Below are 24,596 nucleotides of genomic sequence, written 5' to 3'. Positions count from 1 at the left end.
CCTCTTTCTATTCTGCCCAAAGCCAACCATCAAAAGTCCTCTTCTATCCTCAGAATTCTCCACTCTATATTTCCTTCCTCTGTCTGCCTCTACCCCATTATCCTTCCCAGCCTTCTTTTCTTCTCTACCATTACAGATGGCCACAGATACTTTTCTGTCATCTCTTTTTTCCTCCATGAACCTTCTTTGTCCCTCATCTTCTAAACCAGGAAAGATTTCTTGTCCTGTTCCTTGATTATCTGATGTATTGCGGTAATGAATTGAGCTTAACAATACTGTATATTCTATTTGCTACTTACCCCACTGGTTCCTCCTGATCCATCCTTACTACTGATGAGTTTGCTATCTTCTTATAGTGTGTAGGAAAATAGAAACCAATTGCCAGACCTTCATTCCCATCTCAAACCCCTACAGCGAAACATTAGCACCCTGCCTCTACTAGAAAAATTAACCAACCTGACAGCCGAAGAGATTTAACAAGTCAAAACTTTCTGTAATCACACAACCTGTCTGTTAGACCTAATAACTTAGACTATGCTTCAGGCCATCTCACAGGATGTCCTCCACTTCATCACAACTATAATCAGTCTTTCCATATCATCCAGTCATGTTCCAATTACATTAATAACCAAACTGGATTCAAAGCAGCACATTTCACAGAGACTGCCTTACTTTCTGTCACTGTGAAGCTCCATGTTGCTACTGTAGATAAGCTAAATTGTAATCTTCCTGGACCTCTCAGCAGCGTTTGACATGATAAACCACACAACTATCTTGCCTATCCTTACACGCTTTGAAATCTGCCTGACAATGGTTTACCTCCTACCTAAAAGAAGTAATTTGGGTTGAAATGGAGGGAATCCACGTCTGCTCCATGCAGACTCTCCACTGGTGCCCCACACAGCTCAGTACTTGGTTCTCTTCTGTTGCCCCTCTATATCCAATCTCTTGGTGAAATCATACCCTTGCATGGCTTTTTATCCCGTTGTTATGCTGTTAACACTCAACTCATTCTCTCTTTTTCTCCCTCAAACACTCAGGTTTCCACCCACTGAATTTCAGCATGTCTGGCAGACATTTCAACCTGGATGGCAGCTTATCAACTGTAACTTAATCTTATTAAAATCGAACTGCTGTTCATCACTACAGTAAGTGATTCATCTCGCTGTCAGGACCTAATGATCTTCCTGGACAACAATTGGATTACTTCTTCAGTCACTACCCCCAATCTTGGGGTAACTGAACAATTAACTGTTATTTTACCCTCACATTGCTAACCTTACTCACGCTTGTCGATTTTTTCTTTATAACATCAGAGAAAAAAATATTCATTTCTTTTCACACAGGCCACTTAGGTCCACCAAGGGTGACAGCAGAATATGTTTCAAAAAAAGCAGGAGCCACACATAATTTTTTCTGTTTGATCAATTCAGTGAATTCTTCTATTAGCTACTAGGTATAGCTCCTTTTAGAACAATGGTATATGTCATATTTTAAATTATAGTTTGTTAGATTGAAAACTACACCACCATACATCAGAGTTGCAACTAATGTTTTTGTGATGGCCTTTTTGTCTCAACCTCTCAACCTTTAAATTCTCTTTTCTTTTAAAAGATAGAAAGAATTCCGGTAAAGATGGAGATGACAGTTGCAGGTTTTGTAAGGTTTGTGGAATCTTTCTCTTATTGTCAAACCTATTTTAAGGCACATCCCAAAGTGGTAGCAGTTCTTTTAGAGTCAATAAAAAAGTCAATGAACGGTAATCTGGTTTATTTTTATTTTATAATCAATTTGTAGTGTTATATTGATAACATGCTAACAGAAGCTAATTTGTCTTGAGGAAGTATGATTGTCATGTTGTATGTACAGTGGAGCCTTGGATTACGAGCATAACTCGTTCTGGAAGCAGGTTCGTATTTCCCCATAAGAAATAATGGAAACTTAAGTTATCCGTTCCACAACCCCCCCCCCCCCCCCCCCAAAAAAAAAAAAATACATAAAATAATTAATACAAAATATAAAGTAAAAAAAAAAAAAGAAACCCTGCATTTTACCTTTAAAAAAAGTGAAAAATAAATCCCGACAGATAAGTATTTCCATTTATGCGCGCAGGTGCTGTGTGTGTGTGTGTAAAGTAAGAGGAGAGGAGGATTCAGACCCTCCTCCTCCTTCTTCTCATCTTACACAGTAAAACTTCCATCTCTCTTATTGGAGTTTCACACACACACACACACACACACACACACACACACACACACACATTAACGGAAAAACTGTTTTAACAGAAAAATTAGCAAGGAACATCGCTAATATGTCTCACATAATCGCGCGCTAACGCAATCACTGCTGTGAATAAAAAAAAAAAAAAAACGGATTAACCTGCACTTTACCTTTAAAAAGAATCACGACAGAGCAGTGTTTCTGTGCAAAGTGTATGAGTGTGTGCATGTGTGTGTGTGTGAAGGCGAGAGAAAGAGGGGGTAGGGGTGTGTGTTTGTGAAGGCAAAAGGAGGGGTGTGTGTGTGAAGGGGCACGGTGTCCAATGACGCGCACACACACATACACAAACAGCAGGCTGATACACAGAAAGAGAAAATAGATCTTTAACATCTTTATTAAAACTTTCTTTTGCGTCACACAGATGTTGATTACACCAGTGAGAAACGCTCACTAGGACCGAGCAGGGGAGACAATTACCCACAATTCTGCAGCGCAAGAGAGAGAAAAAAACATTGGCTTAGTTGTAATCACGTGACACTCTTGCGGAACACTCGCAAATCACGTTACTCACAATCCGAGGTTCCACTGTATATACTGACATGCACATATTGTCATGTGTTAAATAAAGAAACTATAAATGTTGACAATTTATATCACTCACTCACTCACTTATTTTCTCCACCACTTTATCCTGTATTCAGGGTTGCAGGGACCTGGAGCCTATTCCAGGAGGCTTAGGGCACGAGGCGGGGTACACCCTGGACAGGTTGCCAATCCATCGCAGGGCACACACACACACACACACACACACGCACACACGCACACACGCACACACGCACACATTCACACATTCACACTCTACGGGCAATTAGCCTAACCTGCATATCTTTGGACTGTGGGAGGAAACCGGAGTACCCGGAGGAAACCCACCAATCACAGGGAGAACATGCAAACTCTATGCACACAATTTGTATCAGCATTAGGTAAATAAATTTCTTTAAGATGTGCTACTGTGGGCTAATAATCAACTTGGAAGTGGCAAGACATCAAGCTATCCAGTTGTTGATTATTTGTCTATAACCATGTTCTAATGCATTTTATTAGCTCATATTTAATTGCAGATACGCTTTTGTAAACATAGTCCTTAAAAATAAACATTTTAACACATTCAACCTCCGTTCTGTTAGGTGTCTCAAGGAAATGGGCCTCTTATCACCTGACACTAAGTTACAGCTCACAACAGACTACTTTTGTGTTTTGGCATGTAAACTGCAATGAAGAAAACACGTCTGATTTGAAAGTAACAGTTAAGCCCCGTTTACACTGCAGGTCTCGATGCCCAATTCTAATTTGTTGCCTATAACTGATTTTTTTGACTGTCTGTTTACACGTTCTTTCAACTATGACCCATATCTTATTCAAATGTTTACACATGCCATACCATCTGAAACATCGCTTATACTTAAAGAGAGGTTCTTGCGCTACACACTAGCCAAGATGGACAAAGGCAAAATATGCTCAACGCTAGCTCTGCGATATATGCAAAGTCCGCAAAATGTCACCATGGTTTTGAAACGCAGGAGGAGGAAAAAATGCCATAATTGCAGCCTGTGCATATGCTTAATTCACCAAATACGGATTTTTTCGTGTTATATAGCCTAAATAAGCATTAACACAAGGCAGGGAGGGGGGGGGGTTCCTCTTCCATGTCACTTGCGATGTTATCATTCCACACTCGCTTCCACCAGAGAATAACATTACGTCACTAAACCGCAAAGAAGTTGCAGTTTTAATAAGGTACAGAACACAATGCCTTAGGAAATCCGATCTGTCTGATAATCACATTAGCACATATCTGATTTATATCTAATTGATTTCTACATATGAAGGAGGCCTGAAACCGATCTCGAAATATCGGAATGCATGCATTTTTTTTTCTGTTTACATGGACATAGAACATATCCGATATGTGTAACAAATGAGCAAAAAATCGAATTTGGGTCACATTTACCTGACAGTGTAAACGTAGCTTTAGATTCAAGTGAGGACTGATATAATGGTAATTGTAATATATTTTTCATAGACATTAAACACTCCTTATAATCATATTATTGCACTAATATATGTCAGTAGAAATATCTAACTTATCTACCACATACTGCATGTGCACAGTAAATATTAAGACATATTGAGCCCTTATTTAGGTATAAAAAAAAAAAAAAAGCAAAAGTTTAGTATAAATTCCATAAAATGCCCAGGTGTATACACACTGATATTGTTCCATGTAGAAATGATTTGGTCCTTGGAATCCTCTATTTTCATAGACTTATAATGACTGCATACATAGAGATCGTCTCGGGAAAAAGCGGGAACGAGATGCTATGCGAAAGCGCTATGGGAAACGATTCCTCATGACCGGTTGTGAAGCACATGTGTGTCAAACACGCCAAATATTTTGGCATGTATAACCTCAGGCAGGTGACGTCAACCGATGAGGTGCACCTGGAGGTTATAAATAGGCACGAACCGGAAACACCCTCAGGTCAATTTTGTTTGAAGGATGTCCAGTCACGCATGCAGTGCGGCATTGGAGCGCAGCATTTCGTTACCGCTTTTACCGCGAAGTAACCCGAGACGTTCTCTTTCAAAAGTTACACTCGATGCTGCGCGAAAGCGCTATGGGAACGAGAATACCCACTCCGCCGCACTGCAAGTGTCTTGACCCCCAGGGTTGTGTAGTGTGCGCACAGAACCCCCAAGGAGTCTTAGACATAATTCTGGGATTCTGACTCGAGGCCCAGTGAGCCTGGCATCCAACCATGAAGCCTGACAGATGTCTTGCGGAAAGGCAACCTGCCGCATGACGTACTGGAAGCCCCTTTTGCCAGAGCAGTTGATGAGGCAAGCTTCCTGGTCGAATGGGCCCTAATTACTAGAGGCAAATTGTGTAACGCGCCTCATAGGCTTGGGCACTAGTATCTCTAACCCGACTCGTCTAATAGCAGCTGCCCTTCGGCCGCGGCCCCATGACGTATGAAACCCTGCTCTAATTTACGGCCCTGGCTAATGCGGAGGTGTACTGTAAATCCTAAGGAGCATGAACTAGACTCAGTTAATGAAGTCTTACTGCTCCGTAGCTGTAACGGCGGAGAACAGAAGCTTCGAAGACAACTGCGGAAGATAGTTGGGTGAGGATGCAGAATAGCTCTAGCTAGCCAATGGCAAAGCCTAAGCACAGTAGAAAGGCTGATGAGGCCCGTGAATAAGCCTGCAACTAAGGGGCGCTTTCCACACAGTAAAAAATGGGGTGTTAATATTTCAGAGTAAAGTTATTTTAACCCAAATAGAGTATTTTCAACATTTGGGAGAGTAAAGTTGCTCTATCAGTGGAGTTAAAAGTGAGTGTAAAAATCTGCAGAAACGCATGACAATTTCAACTCTACAGCAGTGATGAATACCCGCCACTCTGTTGTGCTGAAGATTGGCACGTTTGTCGGTGGAGAAAGATTGCTCTGGAGTAACGTTAGGCCACTGATATTGCTAGGTAAGTAATAATCCCTGTGTTGTCAACACACAAACGGTATTTTTTAACTTTACATAATTTTAGAGTTGTGCTGATATTAGTTGAGGTCATAATACAACTAACCAGCTAATCTGTATCGGTAACTGTGTTTCTTACTTGCAATATTTTCACGAATGAATTTGGTCAGAATGATTTATGCGTAAAATAACGTTAGCTCGGTCGATATAACAACAAAATATTTAATATCTATAGTTTTAGCTTCCCATTCAACGTTAATCTGGGTTTTTTATACTGGTAATGTTAGCATGATTCTGATGTTGGTCTAGCTCTAGATCACTGATTGCATGACGTGTTTGTTTAACATGGCTTAACCATTTTAACGGGTTACTGTTTGAACTAAAATAGCTAATGAGCTAGCTAACTTTGGCACAGTTATTTGGTAGCTAGTGGGACGCGGTGCCTCTAAACTTTAACTAGCCTAAGTTAACGTTAACCCATTTGCTGCAGAAAATAGCCTAACGTTATATTCAACCAGCATAACTTCAGCCACTCTTTGTAATTGCAGTGTAACATCTAAGTAATGCATAGTGCATTGCCACTACTGAGAGAAATGGAAAAGACTGTCCGCGAGAAGATGGAAATGACCTTCATATATCGGCAAGCAATGGTCAACGATGAAGCCAAATCATCAGATGTCTTCTTGGTCTTCCCACGATTTCTGGACACACCAGGACTGGTATGACATCTTAATTCACTGCATCACCAAAATATCCAATGTAGCATTAGGCATCACTCATCACTTCTGTCTGTGTGTGTTACATTGCAGATAGAACAAGATTTCAGACTTATGTTTGGTGAGACCACGGCCAACAAATTCTTGGAGAAGTGGCCAACCACTTTCAAAGCAAAAGTAATAAAGGAAAGTCACGGACTTGTACCCACCACAGAGCTCTTGGATTTGATCCACAATGCTGAGTCAGCTGCTGAAGTTGAGAATGGTATGAATGGAACTGTTTTACTTTTTAATGTAGGTGTGTAGTGTACATTTTCGTAATGGTGCAAGTTGTCAATTTGAATACTATGCCATGGCATAATGTTAACCAGGTTCTAATGTACTTATTTGTAGGCTGGGACAGTGACATGTCCGCCATCTTGCTGCTGCTACATTTGCTACCACCATCTGCACAAGGTAGAAAGAGGCCGGGAAAGCTGTCTGCATATCAAGCTGTAGATCAGCTCATCAGATTTCAAAAGGTATGCTTAAAGGATTAGTTCACTTATAAAAATTGTTTTGCTGATTATTTACTAACCCCCATGTCATCCAAGAGGTCCATGTCTTTCTTTCTTCGGTCGAAAAGAAATTAAGGTTTTTGCGGAAAACATTCCAGGATTTGTCTCCATATAATGGACTTCCATGGTGACCAACGGTTTGAGGGTTCAAATGAGGGTTCAAAGTCTGTCTCAATACTGCTTCAAAGACTTGACACAATCCCATCAGAGAAATAAGGTTCTTATCTAGCAAAACAATCTGTCGTTTTCAAAATAAATAAAAACATTATATACTTTTGGACATTTGACCCCTCATTTGAACCCTCAAACCGTTGGTCACCATGGAATGTTTTAATCCTGGAATGTTTTAATCCTGGAACCTTAATCTTGTGCACAGTTTAAGGTGATCTGATCTATTGTCAGAAGTTAGTCACCTAAAAATTCTGTTGAATGTGCTTTGATGTAGGTTGGAACCAGTGTGCAGCAACATCTAGATAACATCACCCAAAGCAGTCAGCCCTACCTTCTCGCCCAGGGATCCACACAGAGCACCATTCACTCATACTTCATTGTGGTTGACAAGCATGCACTTCCATGCAAGGCAACAGGTTCAGTTGGAGTTTTTGACGAACTCTTTAAAGCCCATTACGTCTTTGGTACGTCATACAGTTTTTCTCTGAGCAGCTTTTTCACTTTTGTGCAAACAACCATTTATAACATCGACATGGGGGAAACAAAGGAGACTCCTAGAGTTGCAGAGTTGCGAGCAAGAATGGTGCATTAGTTGAGATAAAACGATGAAGTGTTTTCTTTGCAAAAGTGACCATGGAAGTCCAAACAACCTTGTTAAACACTTTAAGGTAATTCATGGGCTATTTACAGGCAGGACTCTTTTTCTGAAGTGTGGTCAAGAAGGATGCTCACGTTCTTTTGGTAGTTTTTCTGGTTTAAGAAAGCATCTTAATAAGTGCCATGGAAGCAGTTTAGTTGATTCTGTAGATTATGATCATTCATATCCTCAAAGTACCGTCAATACAGGTAATGTTTCTCATGTTGAAGAGTCGACTGAATATTTAGAGGCCGAGTCACAGTTATCTTCGCCATACATTGTAAATAGTTGTTCAGCTGTAATTTCTGATCTAAAGGCAGCAGGTGTTGGTCAAAGTACACTGAATTCTGTAGTGATTTCCATGGAAGAGATCGTTCAAGATATCCATGAGCATGCTAAAGAGACAGTGATAAAAGATGTATTTAGTAATGAAAGAGAAACGGAAATGTGCAAGAAAGTTGAGGCATGTTTTGAGGGGTTAGAGAATCCTTTCACAATTCTAAATTCGGAATACAAGAGATCCAAATTTATGACTGACAAGTGGGAAATAGTAGAACCAGTTGAATGTGTGATTGGTTCAAGATTTGACACAAGACGAAATAAAAAGACTGGAACATATGATCAGGTAGTAGTTCAAGATAAATTCATGTATATTCCAATTTTATCTACACTGCAGTCAATATTTAAAAGTCAGTATGTTGCAGAAATGTTGCAAAGCTCAGCTACTAGCGACTCTAGACTGAGAGATATTTGTGATGGATCTTTTTTTAAAAGTCACCCCCTGTTCTCAACTGAGAAGCAGACAATACAGATCCAGATGTTCTATGATGATTTTGAGGTCGCCAACCCTCTGGGTCCTAAGCGAGGTATTCATAAATTGGGTGGAGTATATTTTACTTTAAGAAACTTCTCTCCAAAATGGAATTCTTTCTTGGCTAACATACACCTGTGCGCCTTATTTCATACTCAAGATGTTAAACTGGTTTTAGTGAAATTTTTGCTCCCATTGTTCGAGACATTAAAGTGTTAGAGAGTGATGGTATTGAGATTCCATTATACAATGGTTATGTTCGTCGCACTGTAGTACAGGTTACTGGTGATAATTTGGGTTTACATAGTTTGTTTGGACTGGTGGAGTCTTTCAGTGCAAGTTACTGTTGCAGGTTCTGTTTAGCAGAAAAGGAGGACTTTCAGACAGAATTCTCTGAAGATTCTTCCAAAGTAGTTTTGCGCACCAAAGACATACACACTGCTCACTGTCAAGAAATGGCTTGTAATCCATCCCTTCCATACGTTTTTGGTGTGAAAAGGTCATGCATATTAAATTCATTGGAGTATTTTCACACAACAGAGAACTTTTCAGTTGATGTGATGCATGATGTGTTAGAAGGGGTGGGCCAGTACGAATTGAAGTTATTATTTCTGTATTTGAAGGAAAAACATGTTACATCAGCAGAAATACATTCAAGAATACAAAGTTTTGATTATGGTTTCATGGAGAGAAACAACAGGCCTGTATCTGTTAATTTAGCTGAAGGATCTAATGATCTGGGACTGAATGCAGTTCAGTCCTGGTGCTTACTTCGGAATGTTCCTCTTATCTTTGGAGATTTAGTAACTTCTACTGACCAACACTGGGGCCTGCTTCTTTTATTACTTCAAATAATAAACATTATATTCTCGCCCATGTTATCTCAAGGTTTATGTGTATATTTAAAACATTTAATTGTGGATCACCACACACTGTTTAAGAAGTTGTACCCTCAGAAAAACCTTTTACCAAAGCACCATTTTCTTATCCACTATCCCCGCTGCATTCAGAAAATTGGGCCTGTCCTTCATAGTTGGTGTATGAGGTATGAAGGCAAGCATAATTTTTTCAAAAAACAGCTTAAATCATTTAAAAATATTACTAAAACGCTTGCAAAAAAGCATCAGATTCATATGGCACACAGTTGGCGAAGTTCAACAACTTTTAGTCGGTTAGATATTGGTACAGGAAAAATGGTGTCTTTAAATATGGTAAGAGGAGGTTCTGAAATTGCTATGGCAATGCAAGTGGCTAGTAGCATTCAGGTTATGAAGGTTAAATGGGCGAAACATAATGGGTTTATTTATCGGCCAAACTTGGTTATCTGTGGCAAAGTTGAATCTGAAGTGCCCGTGTTTTTTCAAATTGAGTCAGTTCTGATAATGTGTGAAAAACTGTTGCTACTCACAGTGCCTTTAGTTACAGAAACTTTTCAAGAACATTTCCACGCATATGAGGTGATCAGATCAAAGCAGGATTTGGTTTTTTTTCATGTCGACAACCTGCAGTACCCTAGGCCTTTTGACATACAAATGTCATATGGAGGGACTGACACAACTCTCCTTGTCGTGCCATATTGCTTTCTCTGGTAAGAGAAAAATGTTTGTAAAAAAACATTGTTATACATGTTTCTGTCAGATACAAGGCATTGTAAATTCAATGTTCAACTCAATTCAACATTGAAATGCTTTTTCACAATAAATTGTGAGTTCTGTGATCTAGTGTTATTGTGCTTGTTTTTATTTGGATAGTATTGATAGTTCTATATAATTCAGTAACAATGCATCTTATGATTTATATATATTTTAAAACACTGTAGAGAAATAAAGTAAACATTACACTTAAAGTGTCATTTTTTAAGTAAAATTGTAGATAAATTAACTCTATACTGTGTAATCATATTACTCTTAACAGTGTGATTAAACTACAGTGTTAAATACTTTTACACAATTCATTGTTATTTTTTACTCAATATTGAGTAAAATTAACTCTAAAAACTTGACACTGACCAAAGAGTAAATTTTACACTGATTTCGAGTGGGACCAAATGTTATCTGAAACAGAGTCAAATTCAACTCTTTAGGAGTTAAATTAACACTTCTGTTTTTACTGTGCACCAGCCCCATCAGTCAGGACATAGGCGAGAAGCGGCTACGTATGTTCTGAGTGTACTAGGGCAAAAGCCTGAGGTCAACTTTCTTGCAGAAGCTCCAGCACTGAAGCGATTCGGCAGTAGACTGGGTCTGCATGTTTCGCCATGTCCTAGAATGTAAATGATCCTAAGGGACAGAATTTGTCTTGTCCACAAAGCAGAACCTAGTGCACTAGTCTTCTTAGCGGCGCGAGCTTAGTCTGCCCAGGCAATATTTACAAGACTGCTGTAGTTTTCCACGCTAGGACATGTTAACCTCCTGACTGCTGGAGGGAGTATTTCAGGGCCAGAAATAAAGTCATCGTTTTGGGGCAATTGATATGCCACACGACCAGATGACCTCTTTAGATCCCTTGGGCCGGGCGACCATCTAAGGCCACGCTCCGGCCCCTAAGGGAAAAAGTCTGCCGGTAATCGCTTGCGACGACAGCACGGACCTAGAGTGGGACCCAGAGTCAAGGACGAGAGTCTGAACCGCATAAAAAGGGTACAAAACTCCCGGGGCAAAACCCTTGTTGCCTCTGGGGATTGGCCCTTAGATGAAATCCCCCGGCATTAAGCCACCACTGAAACCACTCTGGGAGCGGTAGCGTTACCACCTGGCCTAGCTTATACTCCTTTAAAGTGCTATAATAAATTCGGCGCACGCAGGAAACAGCTGTGCCCGCATTGCGCTCGGATTCTGCATGACACTCAACTTCATACCTCGTGTAGGAAGGAGAACGCTTTTGTGGCATTGGAACTCCACCCTAAAGAAAAAGATAGGTGAGCTAGGGTGACGTGTTGGCGCCGGACGGCTTCGTCTGGGAGGGGAACATGCGCTATGGCCCCCTTTGCCAGCCAGCCTGTGATTTGAATTAACAGAGGTGCTCACTGTGGTTTCACGGAGGTGGAAACCCACACCGTAGAAACACAATGACTGAATCCTGTAGCCCAAGAGACATGCTTGGCAGTGGCTTTCACGCTGCCAGCTTCTCCAAAAGGTGCACGAACTTCGACACTCTGTCATGGTCCTGAGGCCTTTCTCCTCTCATTTAACATGGTCCTCAGGTCCATTCTCCTCGTAAAGCGGCTCGTAAAGCGCGGCGAGCTCCACCCTGATCTCCACGCGGGGGTGCTCGGCTCGCCACAATCTCTCTCTGAACCTCCCGCCTCGGGGAGGCCAGAGCTGGTCAGAGCTGGGTGTTCAACAACTCCGCCTGTTGAGCACGGCGGGGAAGGAACCTCACAAAGGCTTCCTCATGGAGTTTTGCGTCCCGAAACTTGTTCATGACGGTCGTGACGGACCATGTGAAATGTGAAAAAATGACAGAAAATGTCCACAAAATTTCTAGTCAGAGAAATTGAGGTTGATATTAGTAATTGTAAAATACGTTAAAATTTTCTTAAGTGCTTCTGCTTTGACAATGAAAAATTAATTTATCTCATTATTAGAAATCCAATAGTTTGATTTGTTTGAATGAGAAAATGAACAAGGTAGCAACACTGTAATGGAACCAGTAGTGGCATAAAATATGTTAACAAAACCCTCTAATGTGCCCCTTTAAAGAGGAAAGAGGCATTATTCTTTCACTCGAAGATACTATAATAAAACCTATTATAATAGGGCTATTATTAGTCTTGGGAGGGTGGGTTGATTGTAGAAGTCTCAACAGTTTTCAGGTTCGAGTTGTCAGGTTGTTAAACCCAGCATAAGACAATCCCACTAAATTACAAAGCAAAAAAAGGAAAGTAAATCTAACTAACAGTTGTTCTAAAGAACTGTTCTAAGAATGTCATGTAAAAAAAGCAAGTGCAGTTTAACTAATAAAATATTAAGTGGAAATTTGAATATCGTGCAGATTTCTGCTGTGACTCAGTCAATCCTTATACAGTATGTCAACTATTTCTGCTGCTAGACTGATTCCTTCACTTCTTGATGTCCGTGCTCTTGACGTCAGTCATACAGTAAAGGGTTTTTTTGGGGTTAGAATATGAGGTAATTTGACTCCATAATAATAATTTCTTATAACAAAGCATAGAAATAATGTGAGTCACATTTTACAGCGCACATATACTGAAATGAGTAAACGCAATAAAAGCGCTTTTTGGTAGTGCAATTCAGATTTTACAAAACGGATTTCCCAAATGATTCTTTAGATCTGAACCCTGAGCTAGATGAGACATAAGGGCATTTTAGCTCTAAAACCCAGCTACAGTACATGAGTGGGTAGCATTGATGTTTGGGTTCTCCCACCTTCCACTGCCCAAAATCATGTAGATTATTAACTTCCATGGCTACATCCCACCTTGGGTGAATTCTCCTGCCTTACATCAAGAGTCCTTGAGATAAGCTTAAATTTCACTCCTAGATACAGTAGATAGATAGACAGATAGATAGATAGAGAGATAGATAGAGAGATAGAGAGATAGAGAGAGAGATCTTAGCTTAAAAAGTTAAACTGAGTTATGCTTTGGCACATAGGAGTTGTTGATGTGTGTTGTATGGAAAGCTAATAATTTATCTAAGTTGTCTCAGAGCTGTGCTCTAATTGGCTCATTTTTCATGCAGATAAGCACTGCTTTGTGTCCTCCAGACATTTCAGTAGAACTCCCATCTAGGCAAAGTTCCTCTTAGAAATGTCTCGAAAAATGCATTCTTTTATGTAATACATGAGCTTAGAGAATTTCTTTAAGCATTTTTACCAAAAGCCAGATAAAACATGTTCTGATCAATTTTTTTCAAAGATAAAGAAAGAGAATCTATGAGCTAGCAGTCTATTCAGAATCTTAGTAAAAAATCTTAGAATCTATAGTAATACTGAGTGATGGATTCAGCTTTTGGCAAATTATTGATTCATACAGTCTGTCTAAAGGCAATGTTTTTACCTGTGAGTCTGTGTCTATTTAATTAGAATATAAATTTTCCAAATGATCAGAAAAATGATCATGATTTCTCAAAAACTTTATCAGTAAAGTCACAAATTGGGGTTTCTCATTATTTAGTAAATCACGTATTGTACACCATAATTTAGCCACAGCACACAGCACATTACATGAATTCAGCTTAGAGTTACTTCTGGGCCTGTACCTACTAAGCATCTCAGAATTACCCCCAGGAATAAGGCTAAAAGTTAATTTAGGACTAAAAATACTCCTACCTCAGAGTAAGACAGAGTAAGGTTATTTATGAGTCTCTCTACTTTTACTTTCAAACTAAGAGGTAAGCTCCTAGGAAAGCATGTGGCACCCCTATTTATAACACTGAGAGCTACAAAGTAGACTACAAAGTATAATGAAATGACGTGATTTATGTAATGTAGTTTTTTTTTTTATAGATTTCATTTGTGGAAAATTCAAATGTTTAATGCAGCACTAATTGTGTGAAAGCTTTCTGCACATACAGTAGACACAACTTATAGATGCGTGATTAAACTGCATAATGTTCTTCTAAGCAGATATAATTGTTTTAAATGCCTATACAGTAATAGAGCTGTGTATAACTTTCATGATCTTACTTCTAATCTGACTTCAAACTAGAGAAAAGATAAGATTTTTTTCTTTTTCTATGTTACTATATACATATTCATTTACTCAAATTTGAAATGAAATATTCTAATATTTTGAGACTTGATTTTTTTTTTTTCATTTTTATGAGCTGTAAGATATAATCAAAAGAATTAAAACAACTAAGGCTTGAAATATTTAGCTTTGTGTAATGTGAGTGAATATAGCATATATAACTTTTACTTTTTGAATTAAATTACCAAAACAATTTTTTTTACAATATAAATTTTTTTTTTTAGATGCACTATACAGTAAATGTAGGTTGTTGTTTTTTTTTAAGTTTGTTTTGCAGTTGAAGGGATCCTTTGCTATAACACAGTTGAGAAGATTTGCTTTAACTATTGAATTTATGAGGTAGAGGACTGTAGAAGGTGTAGGAAATTAAAGCTCTGCCTGGCTCCATCCTGATAAGCAGCCAGTGAGTGTGAATGTACTCATTTCTCTGCTTGTCTTGTTGACCAGATGGAGATGAAAAAAAGAACCTGAATGCGTCTTCCATTAAGTTCTGAGATATAAATGAAAAAAAGTTTATGATGGATGTATTAGTTGTGATTCACTCAAGTGACTCATTTAAAAGTCATTTAAAAAGATTTGCAGTTAACACTAATAATAAACACTGCAATTTTTTAAGAAAAGAATTACCTTGATTAAATACTTTTTAGATATAACCTGTGGAATCCAGAGCTTATTTAATTATTAATTATTAGTTATTTTAATGAGCTTATATTGTTGGATGAACTGTAATTTGTAACTAAATTGTAGTTTGATTAGTTTGTTAAACCATAAATCCCTGTCTAAAATTCAAAACACCCATCCCGGGGAACGGGCCAGGTGTCACAAACATGTTTATGATTTCTGCACTTTGATAAAACCTTGATGGATGACATTGGTTTATTTAAAAAAAAATAATAATTGTATCATGATATGCATGCTAGCATTTGAAATCTATTGTAGCCATATGTAACAGTTGCATATATTGCATTTTACGTTTTCTTTTTTTTTTATCTGATATTTTTGCTGTTTTTTATAAGCTAAAATCAAAACATATCCACATCGACATAGAGGCTTGCTAATTTTTGCTAACTAGCTTGAGGCTTGCATAGAAGTTGCTAACTAGCTTGTTTAAAACACAATAAATAAATAAATAAATGTTTATAATATTGAACAGTACATTATTATAGCCTAAGATATTATATTATAGACTAATGTATGATTGCAATAAAGTATCCTGTATATAGGCTTGTACCCTCACAGTGTGGTAAAACGTATAATATATAAGCCTGTACCCGTGTGTGGAATAACATCTAATTCTATTCAATAGTTTTTAGCTATGCTTTCCATGCTTTTAGTATTGGTGACTGAAAGGCAAACAATCAAGGGGTCAATTCTCTCTATAGCAATCTACAAAAAGGGAGAAATAAAGACATTATGTTAATGTAAGTACCTGGTATAAAAACTTTATTAGTTCATACGGTGCAAACTTTTAGTAATGTTATGTACAATTATTAGATCTTGACATTAAGCAGTGAAATTAGGTGCACTGCTTAGTATAGTAACTTCTTCCATTAATAAATACATTGTTCTCATCAGTCTGATCATGGTTGTTCCATTGATGAAATAAACACTCTAGTGAAATACTGGGATAGTGCATTGGTGTAGAAGGTGATTACATAGAGATAATATAGGTACATTTTACACTCATAACTGGGGTTTTTTTGTTTAGATTTTTTGCACACTCAAAAGTCCCAGTTTGACTTGAACATCCCTCAGTGACTAATTTCTTTATTTTAGTGCACCGGATTCAGAACCTATAAAATGAAACACCTGGTGCAAATGTGACGATATCACACACTATACAGTACACAAAAATATTCTAATATAAAAGTGTCCACTAGAGTGCAGTGCTCAGTCATGTTTCTATTTGGTCAATGTAAATCCATTTTGTCTTTGGGAAAAAAGATGTATTTCCTGCCACCATACTACTAACAAGATTTCACACAGCCTTAAAACAACAAATGGGAAGTTTGATCATAACTATTCAAGGCTTGTTCAGTCCGGCACCATGGTACTCAAATATAACTTTTCAAGCTGTAATTACTCACTTGATAGTGTGTGTGTGTGTGTGTGTGTGTGTGTTAATGGGGGATTAACACATCCCTGGAGGGATGGTGTAGGTGCAGGTTTTCATTCCAACCAAGCAGAAGCCGGACCTAGTTCCACCTGTTTCAACTATTGTTCTTGGATTCTAATAGACAGGTGTGTTTTCTGCTTGGTTTGCAGCTTTGACACATCTGAACTACACAGATATATGGAATACATTTTATTTTACAAAGAAGCAGCAGGGGTGGGAGTAAATTCACTTAATTACTAAATAATAAATAAGTACATATTTCACATAGATGTACAGTACTTGACTTTATTAGTTTCAATAGAGGATACTTTCTGCTTTTACTCAGAACAAAGTGCAGCAAATATCTTTACTTTTAAATACCTACATTTTTACAAGTTACCTAATGACATCGGTGTGTATTATTTCAAGTTTGAATTTCACCACCTGCTGACTATTATGCGTGATTGTGTGACTTGCCTTTCCTGTAAGACAGGCATAATAACGTGACAACTGTTTTGAGAGAGAGAGAAAGAGAGAGTTTTTTATTTTTACTATGAAAAAAGGCTACTGTGAGCTAATACATACCCTGTATTTTTATATGTAAGTAAATTTAAAGGTGAGTACTTCTGTACTTTTACTCAGGTACACAGGTAAAAAGAGGACTTTTACTTTTACATAAGTACAGTATGTTTGCACTTAAAATATTAATAAAAGAAATAACATAAAATACAAAGGAAAATAAATGTAACTAGTAAAATTAACAACTAAAATTTATACAAAGAAATGTTTGCGCAGTTTTTGTCCAGAAGTAGTTATTATGTAGTTAATACACAAAAGCAGGGGTTTTGATTTGCAGATTTCAAGAGATTCTGTGTAAAGTGCGGTGAAGTAGCAGGTAGTGTTGTAGCCTCACAGCCCTAAGGTCCCCGGTATGAGTACTACAGTATCTGTGTCCCTGTGACCAGGATTACGCAGCTACATCTATTCTCTATCAAATGATAAGACAAAATGTGTTTGGGCAAACCATCATTGATATAATATGCCAAAGTTAATGCATCACAAATAGACACAATGCTTAAGGATTCATGAATCCTTAGGAATTGTTCAGCTCCCCTGTGGCTAATGCTGTTACAGCCAAAGATTTTGCATAATTTAGTCTTGCATCATTCTTTCTTCGAATTCTTCTATTTGTTCTTACATCAAAGCATATAATGCATTTTTTTAAATCATCTTCTAGGGATCATGTTATGCCACATAGCCTTATTTATCCCAGCTTGAGAGTAAAGCTTACATTTTTATTAATTTTTTATTTTTGCACAATACTTGTGTGATCATGTTGTTATGAGAATTGATTTTGGGGTCATTTGTAACGGATTTCACACAGTCATTTTTATTAATATTTCCTTATGCGGTTGTCATCCATGTTGTGCCGTAGGGAGCAATGATGTAATACCTAATATTGAAATGGACATGGTGTAAAATGTTAAATTTAATAGGGAGTGCAAGGAAGGCAGTGTGCAGTGCAATGTCAGCAAGTGTTAGCATAAAAAGCATGCAAGGTGCTCATATGATACTCTCAACCAACCCTCTCAATTCTGAAGTGTACTGTATCTGGAGCTCCATAACACTGGACATGAAGTGGAAATTTGAGGCAGAATCAAAACTTTGGCACTAGGGTGTCCAAGATAGGACACAAAGCTACTGTGGCATGCCATAGTAAGACTAAAGACATTTAATATGCATGTTATAGGTCTATAAATTCTGTTAAATGGCACAAAGTAAGTAAAAAAAAATAATAATAGAGAGGCCAGCAGTGATGCATCCTTTTCTTCTTTGCTTTCCTTATAAGGTTAACTCTTATTTTTGGCCTGGTTTAATCTTTAGGGATATAATCCATTAAACATTTTTAAATGCAGTATATGAACATCTTCCATACTGTACATATTCCCCTCAGCCATGCTTGTCATGTTTTTTTTACGAAGAATGGACGCAAATGCAGGTTTTGAGCACACAATTTATTTCTTTTATTATTTTTTTCCATTCCAGGAAAGTCACTTGTAGAAAACAAAATGGAACAAAGGAAAGTCACTTGTAAAGTCCTCCTGCGGAGTATTCAGAACGAGAACGAGGCTCACAACTTGTGATGTAATCACTCCTGGGAAACAGGTAAACAAACTCGCTATACTTTAGGTAAGGACAACAGATACAAGTTACCATAACGGTGGACGAACAGGGAGCTACGGGGTCGGCTGGCATAAATAGGGTAGCACACTAGGAAGATAATGGTGGATCTAATTTAATGCTAATGTGGGACACATACACACGTAGACACACTAAAGGGAGACAAAGTGGCGGGCCAGTAATCCGGAGAACCAGATCTTATTCCCTGAGGCCGAGGTGACACAGGTGTTACAGCCCCCCCCCCCCCCCCCCTTCACTCTTCTCCGTAAGTTAAGTAGTTCTTTGACTCTGAATGCGTGGGCGCTCTCTATTTCCACAGCCCCACGGAGCGAAGGATCTGCTGTTCCTTTGTCTATTAGACCCCGGATCACTGGCCTGAGAAGAGAAACATGACAGAATGCTTGACCATATTAAAGGCATAGCAGAGCCTGCAAGAGCGACATGGCGCTTGATTTAGTTTATGTCTCTTGGTTTCTGAGAATTAGCCTCTTGTGTATTTACCCTCGTGTGTAAGTTCCTCTCTTGTATGTTTAGTTCTTAGTCTGTATAAATACTAACCATTGAACTACTAACCTGCTTAGATCCTAGTCTGTCTAGTCTCCTCATCTGTTTAGCCACTAACCTGTAGAGTTCTTAGTCTGTTTCATACCTACTGTAGTCTGCTGTGTACCTAGTCGGTTTTTCTCCTGGGTCTCTGGCTACTAGTCTGTTTAGCAACTAGCCTGTTTAGCTAACTTAGCTTAGCAGCTAGTAGGCCTAGCCAAGTCCCATGCATGTTTAGCCCCTTGTGTTTAGTCCCCAAGTCTGTTTAATTTTGTCTAGTCCTGACTGTTTAATATTATTTTATAAAAGGTTTTGTTTATGGCATGCTCTAAAATAAAGCCAACCTCCTTTGTTCATGTTTTGTTTTGTTTTTCTTATTAAATTACTTTATTTTCACCTTATCCCCTCTGCGCCTATGCCTCACCTGCAAGCCCACAGTCTAACATCTAACAAACATGACAATAGATTTCACAGAATTTCACTGAATTTCTCTAATGATTAAAAAATGACATCCAATAAGGGTTTAAGTTCTTGAGAATGTAAAGTAAAAAAAACGTATTAAATATATGTTGTTGTTCTTTCGGCTGCTCCTGGCAAGGAGTCCCCGCAGCAGACTATTTGGTCTGCACATACAAGCTTGGCACAGGTTTTATGTTGGATGCCGTTTGTGACCCAATCCTTCCATTTTATCCGGGCTTGGGACCGGCACTGCATCCAGTGGCTTGGGTTTGGGCGTTGGCTGGAAATCGACCCTGTGCCTTAAGCATAGCAGGTAAAACACCTACAACTGAGCCACCACTGCCAGAATACAAAAAATATGAAAAAAAATCTAGTCTGCATAAATTAGTCAGCCACAATAAAAGTTTTTTAAAGTATACTGTTTCAGATTATCAAATGCAACTTATTTTTATTTTGAGACAATGTAAGGTAAAAAGTGTGAGATGGCTCCTTAAATTATTGTACTCACTTTATTTTTCTACTGTACCTTCATTCTTGTATCTTGGGATTTCTTCAGGAACAGGTCAATATTTAAAACCAGACAAATTTGCCAGTTTACTGTACTTTACCCTATACTGTACATTGTGCACTCTTATACTTATAACTCACATAACCATTTACTTTATTTAGATCCTCCAAACTTATTAAATCGAACAATCACATCTAGGCCCAAAGACGCCTTTAAGCATCAAACAAATAAACAATATTACAGCTAAAAAGTTCCTTATTACCAAGCAGATGTGTGCAAGAGGACAGTGGAAGCTCAGTGGTTCAGACCAATCCCAGCACCGCCACCATTCTCACTACTAGGCCCTCAAGCTTAATCCTTAACTGCTAATTGGTATGAATGGTATGAATGATATGAATGTAAGTCGCTCTAGAAAAGGGCATCTGCCAAATGCCATAAATGTTAAATGCATTTCAAACAGAGCTGCCTGGAGCAATGCTACTAAATGTGCTACTGTGCCACCCAAGTGGGCGCTTAATAAAGTATGTGAATGCCTTTATTATTTAAATAGAAAATTTGCTTTACTGTTTGGACGAATGCACTTTAGCTCATTATTGCACATTTCACAATGATTGTGTTTCGCAAAAACAATTATACCAAAGGCAATTTCATAATATATCTAAAATGTATAATAGTTTGCTGTGGTTTTTATGAGGGGCATTTGAGTTAAAAAACCACAGTGAACTTTTCTGTGATTTAAGGTGTAAAAAACAATTGACATTTACAATTGACTTAAAACAAAGTTTGATGAGGAGCCTTATTGTTATATATGGATTCAATAATGCAAACATTCTAAAGAAGGCCGTATGTCTATGGATTAAAATGCCGATTGAGGTGGTTTGGAACCCACTGCAGTTGTTCCCAGGAACATCTAATGGGTGGAACACCTGATCCAAAAACTTGTTACCAACTTGCAGAAGAGATGCATCTATTTGTGGGAACTGTACACACAATCTTTCACCAACAACACTTTCTTCAAACCATTTCCGCATGTTTGTGGAATGCTAGGTAAGTGCATTAGTCTAACTGGGGATTATACTGACAGATAAAGGTAGGTTTTACTCTCAAACCTGTATTCTCTTATTCTGCACAGACAGAAGTCCCAGTTTGATTTGAACAATGATTGAAATATGTATTTCCATTTAACATGAATTTGAACCTAAAACCTAAAAAATGAATTTGAACCTAACACCAAAAAAACATTGTCCCTGGGGAATGAGGGGCAAATGAAGCACAAATGTCCTAGTGCTTTACAGACTCCTTTTACTGCATCCAAATACCCAGTCAGTATGTGCATCTGCATTTACAGTACGTGAATAAACCCTTAAAAACAAAAGACTGCAGAGATTCATGAAAATGAAAAGTATACACTATATCCAGAGACTGTAAAACAAAATCAAGCCTAACCTTTTTCCTAGAAAAATATAACAGAAGTTTAGTTTGCCTTTGGTTTTCCATCATCTTATAGTCTAAATGTTTCCAGGAAACTAATTACTGACAAAAACAGCACACTTGTAATTGAGGGAAAAGGAAAATATTGTACACGTGCACTACTTTAGAACCCAAACAGTGAAACCCGAAAATAGAAAATGCTCTTCCAGCAGAATAAAACATGTCTATTAGGCTGCATAAAAATTGCTGACCGAACAATTGTAAAGTTATTATATACACGTAAGCAATAACTGAAAACGATCAAACAAATCCCTCAGGGCTCTGCTGCAGCTGAAGGACTCAATTACTGTATATGGATTCAACCCCGAGGTAAGTTCCATCCAAGATACTAATACATAACAATATGATTGTTCACAATATTTTGCTTTGGGGGAAAAATAATTAGTTATAAAGTACCATTAACCTCTCCTATCATGCACTGCATGTTGCAAAGGAGCCCAGGACACCATTTTACCTTCCCCCTTAATATGCAGTTTAATGCATATTAAGTCAATGAATTAAGTTACTGTACATTCGCTATGTCCGAAAATAATTAATGATTTTTATCTAATCAGGCATGTACATGGCTTGTATTATCTGATCAAATCACATAAAAAATCCTTCACATGCTTCAATGTGCAATGCCTAATGTGCAAAAGCAGATGCTGTACACATGACAGGAACTAGTGCATGAAAAGGACTCTGAAATAGCACATGGATGAATTGAAAGGCTGCTCTGGGAGAAAAGAAGCCTTTGATTTTCATCAAGTATTTTTCAGATCATTGCAGCAGATGAGTACTAACACATCTTCATTTCTTTAGCACAAAAATAGCTCAAAAGACAGATTGCTAATACCAAGCGCATGTTTGTGAATGCCTAATAATCTGTATTCTTTATCTTTCTGAAATATGTACTCTTAAATTATTTTATAATAAATGTTTAATGCATTGTTACATCAGTAAACTTATACATTAAAAATGCATTTTAATGTACCACCATTTTAAATAGCAAAAAAATCAACAACTTTGTAAGTGTAACTGTTTTTATTGCTTTGGTTTGTTTCTTGCTTACATACAGTTTCTCTGTCGTGTTTTTTTGAATTATTGCCTTCTTGTTTTATTGCATCCTGTGGCGACAGTAATGTAACATATCACATTCCTATAAATCAGTGGTCTGTGGATATTTAATTTTTCATTTCTTTTCTGCTTCCTGTTCAGAAGCTCATTTCAACCATAGCTATTCCAATGTCTAATCAAAAGTAAGATTCATGTCAAGCTCCAGACACGTTTTTTTTTTTTTTTTTTTTTACAATTTTGCATGAGTGAATGAAATACAGACAGTTATGCTAGTGCTTTGTTGCTTTCTCTTAGGAATGCCAACATCACAAGGGACATAATTATGTCCATCTGTTAAAACAATTAGAAAAGAGATAAACAATTGTAGTGCCACAAAAAAAAGCTCTCCCAGAGGACATTTTGCTTTTGTTTTGAGTGCAGCCATCCAGATGATTCAATACTGACTTGGTTTTGGTCCAAACAAATCACACTGATGTGAGACAAACTGGCACAGGATTTGAACAGGGCAGTGGGTCAGGACGACAAACAAAGTTTGAAATAATGAGGTGCACTTTGTTGAGGTGATTGTTTTATTAATGATTTATGATAGAAAACAATGAAGACATCAAATATGATAATATAATAGAAAGTCAGATCAAAGTAAATTGTTTCATTCTTTCACTAGGAAAAGAGATTCCATATGAATATACCATATTAATAAACTTCTCATCATTCTGTTTATAAGCCTATCTAATTATTATCTAACAATAAAAATATAAAAAGAATAAATAATTTGCATCTAGTTTGGTACCTCACATATGGCTATAGAAGTCATAAAACGTCTTTTTTTTTTTTTTTCTAAATGGGTTGAAGTGGGCTTCTCAAATTTCAGCCATGATGTGCTCTATACTGTATACTAGATGCACCCACACCTTAGTTCGTGTGGAATTTAATTGCACACTCATTTAGGACATTTTTAAAATTGTACAATGCCATCTGTTTAATTTGTAATGAGCTAAAATATTTTACCGTGAAGTGCGCAGACTGAAGGTGTGAGATTGTGTTTATTTAATATATTTAAATTGCACACTCATAAGTTTTAAGCTTGTTAATTTTTTCAACAAGCCTCAAATAAGGCACAATCATAAAGATTGTTGTTTATCATAGTAAGTGAATCTGGGTACCACAAAAAATAATAATGAGCATTAATATTTCTAAGCATTTGCCATATCAAAGGAAGAGTTCAAACCCTTTTTGATGGCACAGATATCTGTTGTATGGAGTCCAAGAAGGCAGAACTGACCCTGCTGTCTCCCTCTCATCCCTGTATATATGATCCATAAATAAATGAAGTCATCCAGGAGACAACTGTGGCTGTGGAATTCATTCTTATCCTAACCACTACAAGTTTGGGTCAGAGGTCATCTTCAAATAATGCTAAGAAAAGATCAAGGATTTTATCAGATTGGAGTAGTAAGGCACACAATCATACTTTTTCCCAAGCCCACACAACACATGTAAAGTTGGTTGACATACTCCCATGACCCCCCACAAAACATTCCAACAGAAATGGCCAGAAACTGGCATAGATATTTCCTATGAGACCAAGAAGTTTGATTCCTTCATATTGTAAAAATAGTAACAACCAAGTCCAGAATACCCAAGAACTCCCAGATTTGTAACGGGAGTGGAACAATATGCTACCTACACAAAACCACCAGTACTTTGGTTCCTGCAATGATGATGTGTTGCATTTAAAGATAATCAACATAGACACAACAACCTTGTCCTCACTTGTTCACATGGGGTTTTTCGGGGTTAAAACGATCTCTAAGAAAATCTCTGTAAGATGCTAGCATGCTTCCCTAGTATTACCACTGATATTTGGCTGCTGTAGCACTAGATCCAAGTGGTGATTA

General features: G+C 37.7%; 1 protein-coding gene across 1 annotated transcript; it reads left to right on the top strand.

Annotated features, from left to right (window-relative positions):
* Positions 1 to 6,366: 6,366 nt before the first annotated feature.
* On the top strand, positions 6,367 to 7,796 carry LOC128524538 (uncharacterized). The gene is made up of 4 exons (XM_053497143.1): positions 6,367 to 6,479; positions 6,570 to 6,741; positions 6,870 to 6,997; positions 7,479 to 7,796. Exons 1-4 carry the CDS (start codon positions 6,378 to 6,380, stop codon positions 7,794 to 7,796), a joined length of 720 nt encoding a protein of 239 aa, XP_053353118.1. The 5' UTR covers positions 6,367 to 6,377.
* Positions 7,797 to 24,596: the final 16,800 nt, after the last annotated feature.

Source organism: Clarias gariepinus, chromosome 5 (assembly GCF_024256425.1).
Source record: "Clarias gariepinus isolate MV-2021 ecotype Netherlands chromosome 5, CGAR_prim_01v2, whole genome shotgun sequence".
NCBI lineage: Eukaryota > Metazoa > Chordata > Actinopteri > Siluriformes > Clariidae > Clarias > Clarias gariepinus.
Note: the sequence above shows the minus strand (reverse complement) of the source record. Positions and strands in the feature narration are given on the sequence as shown.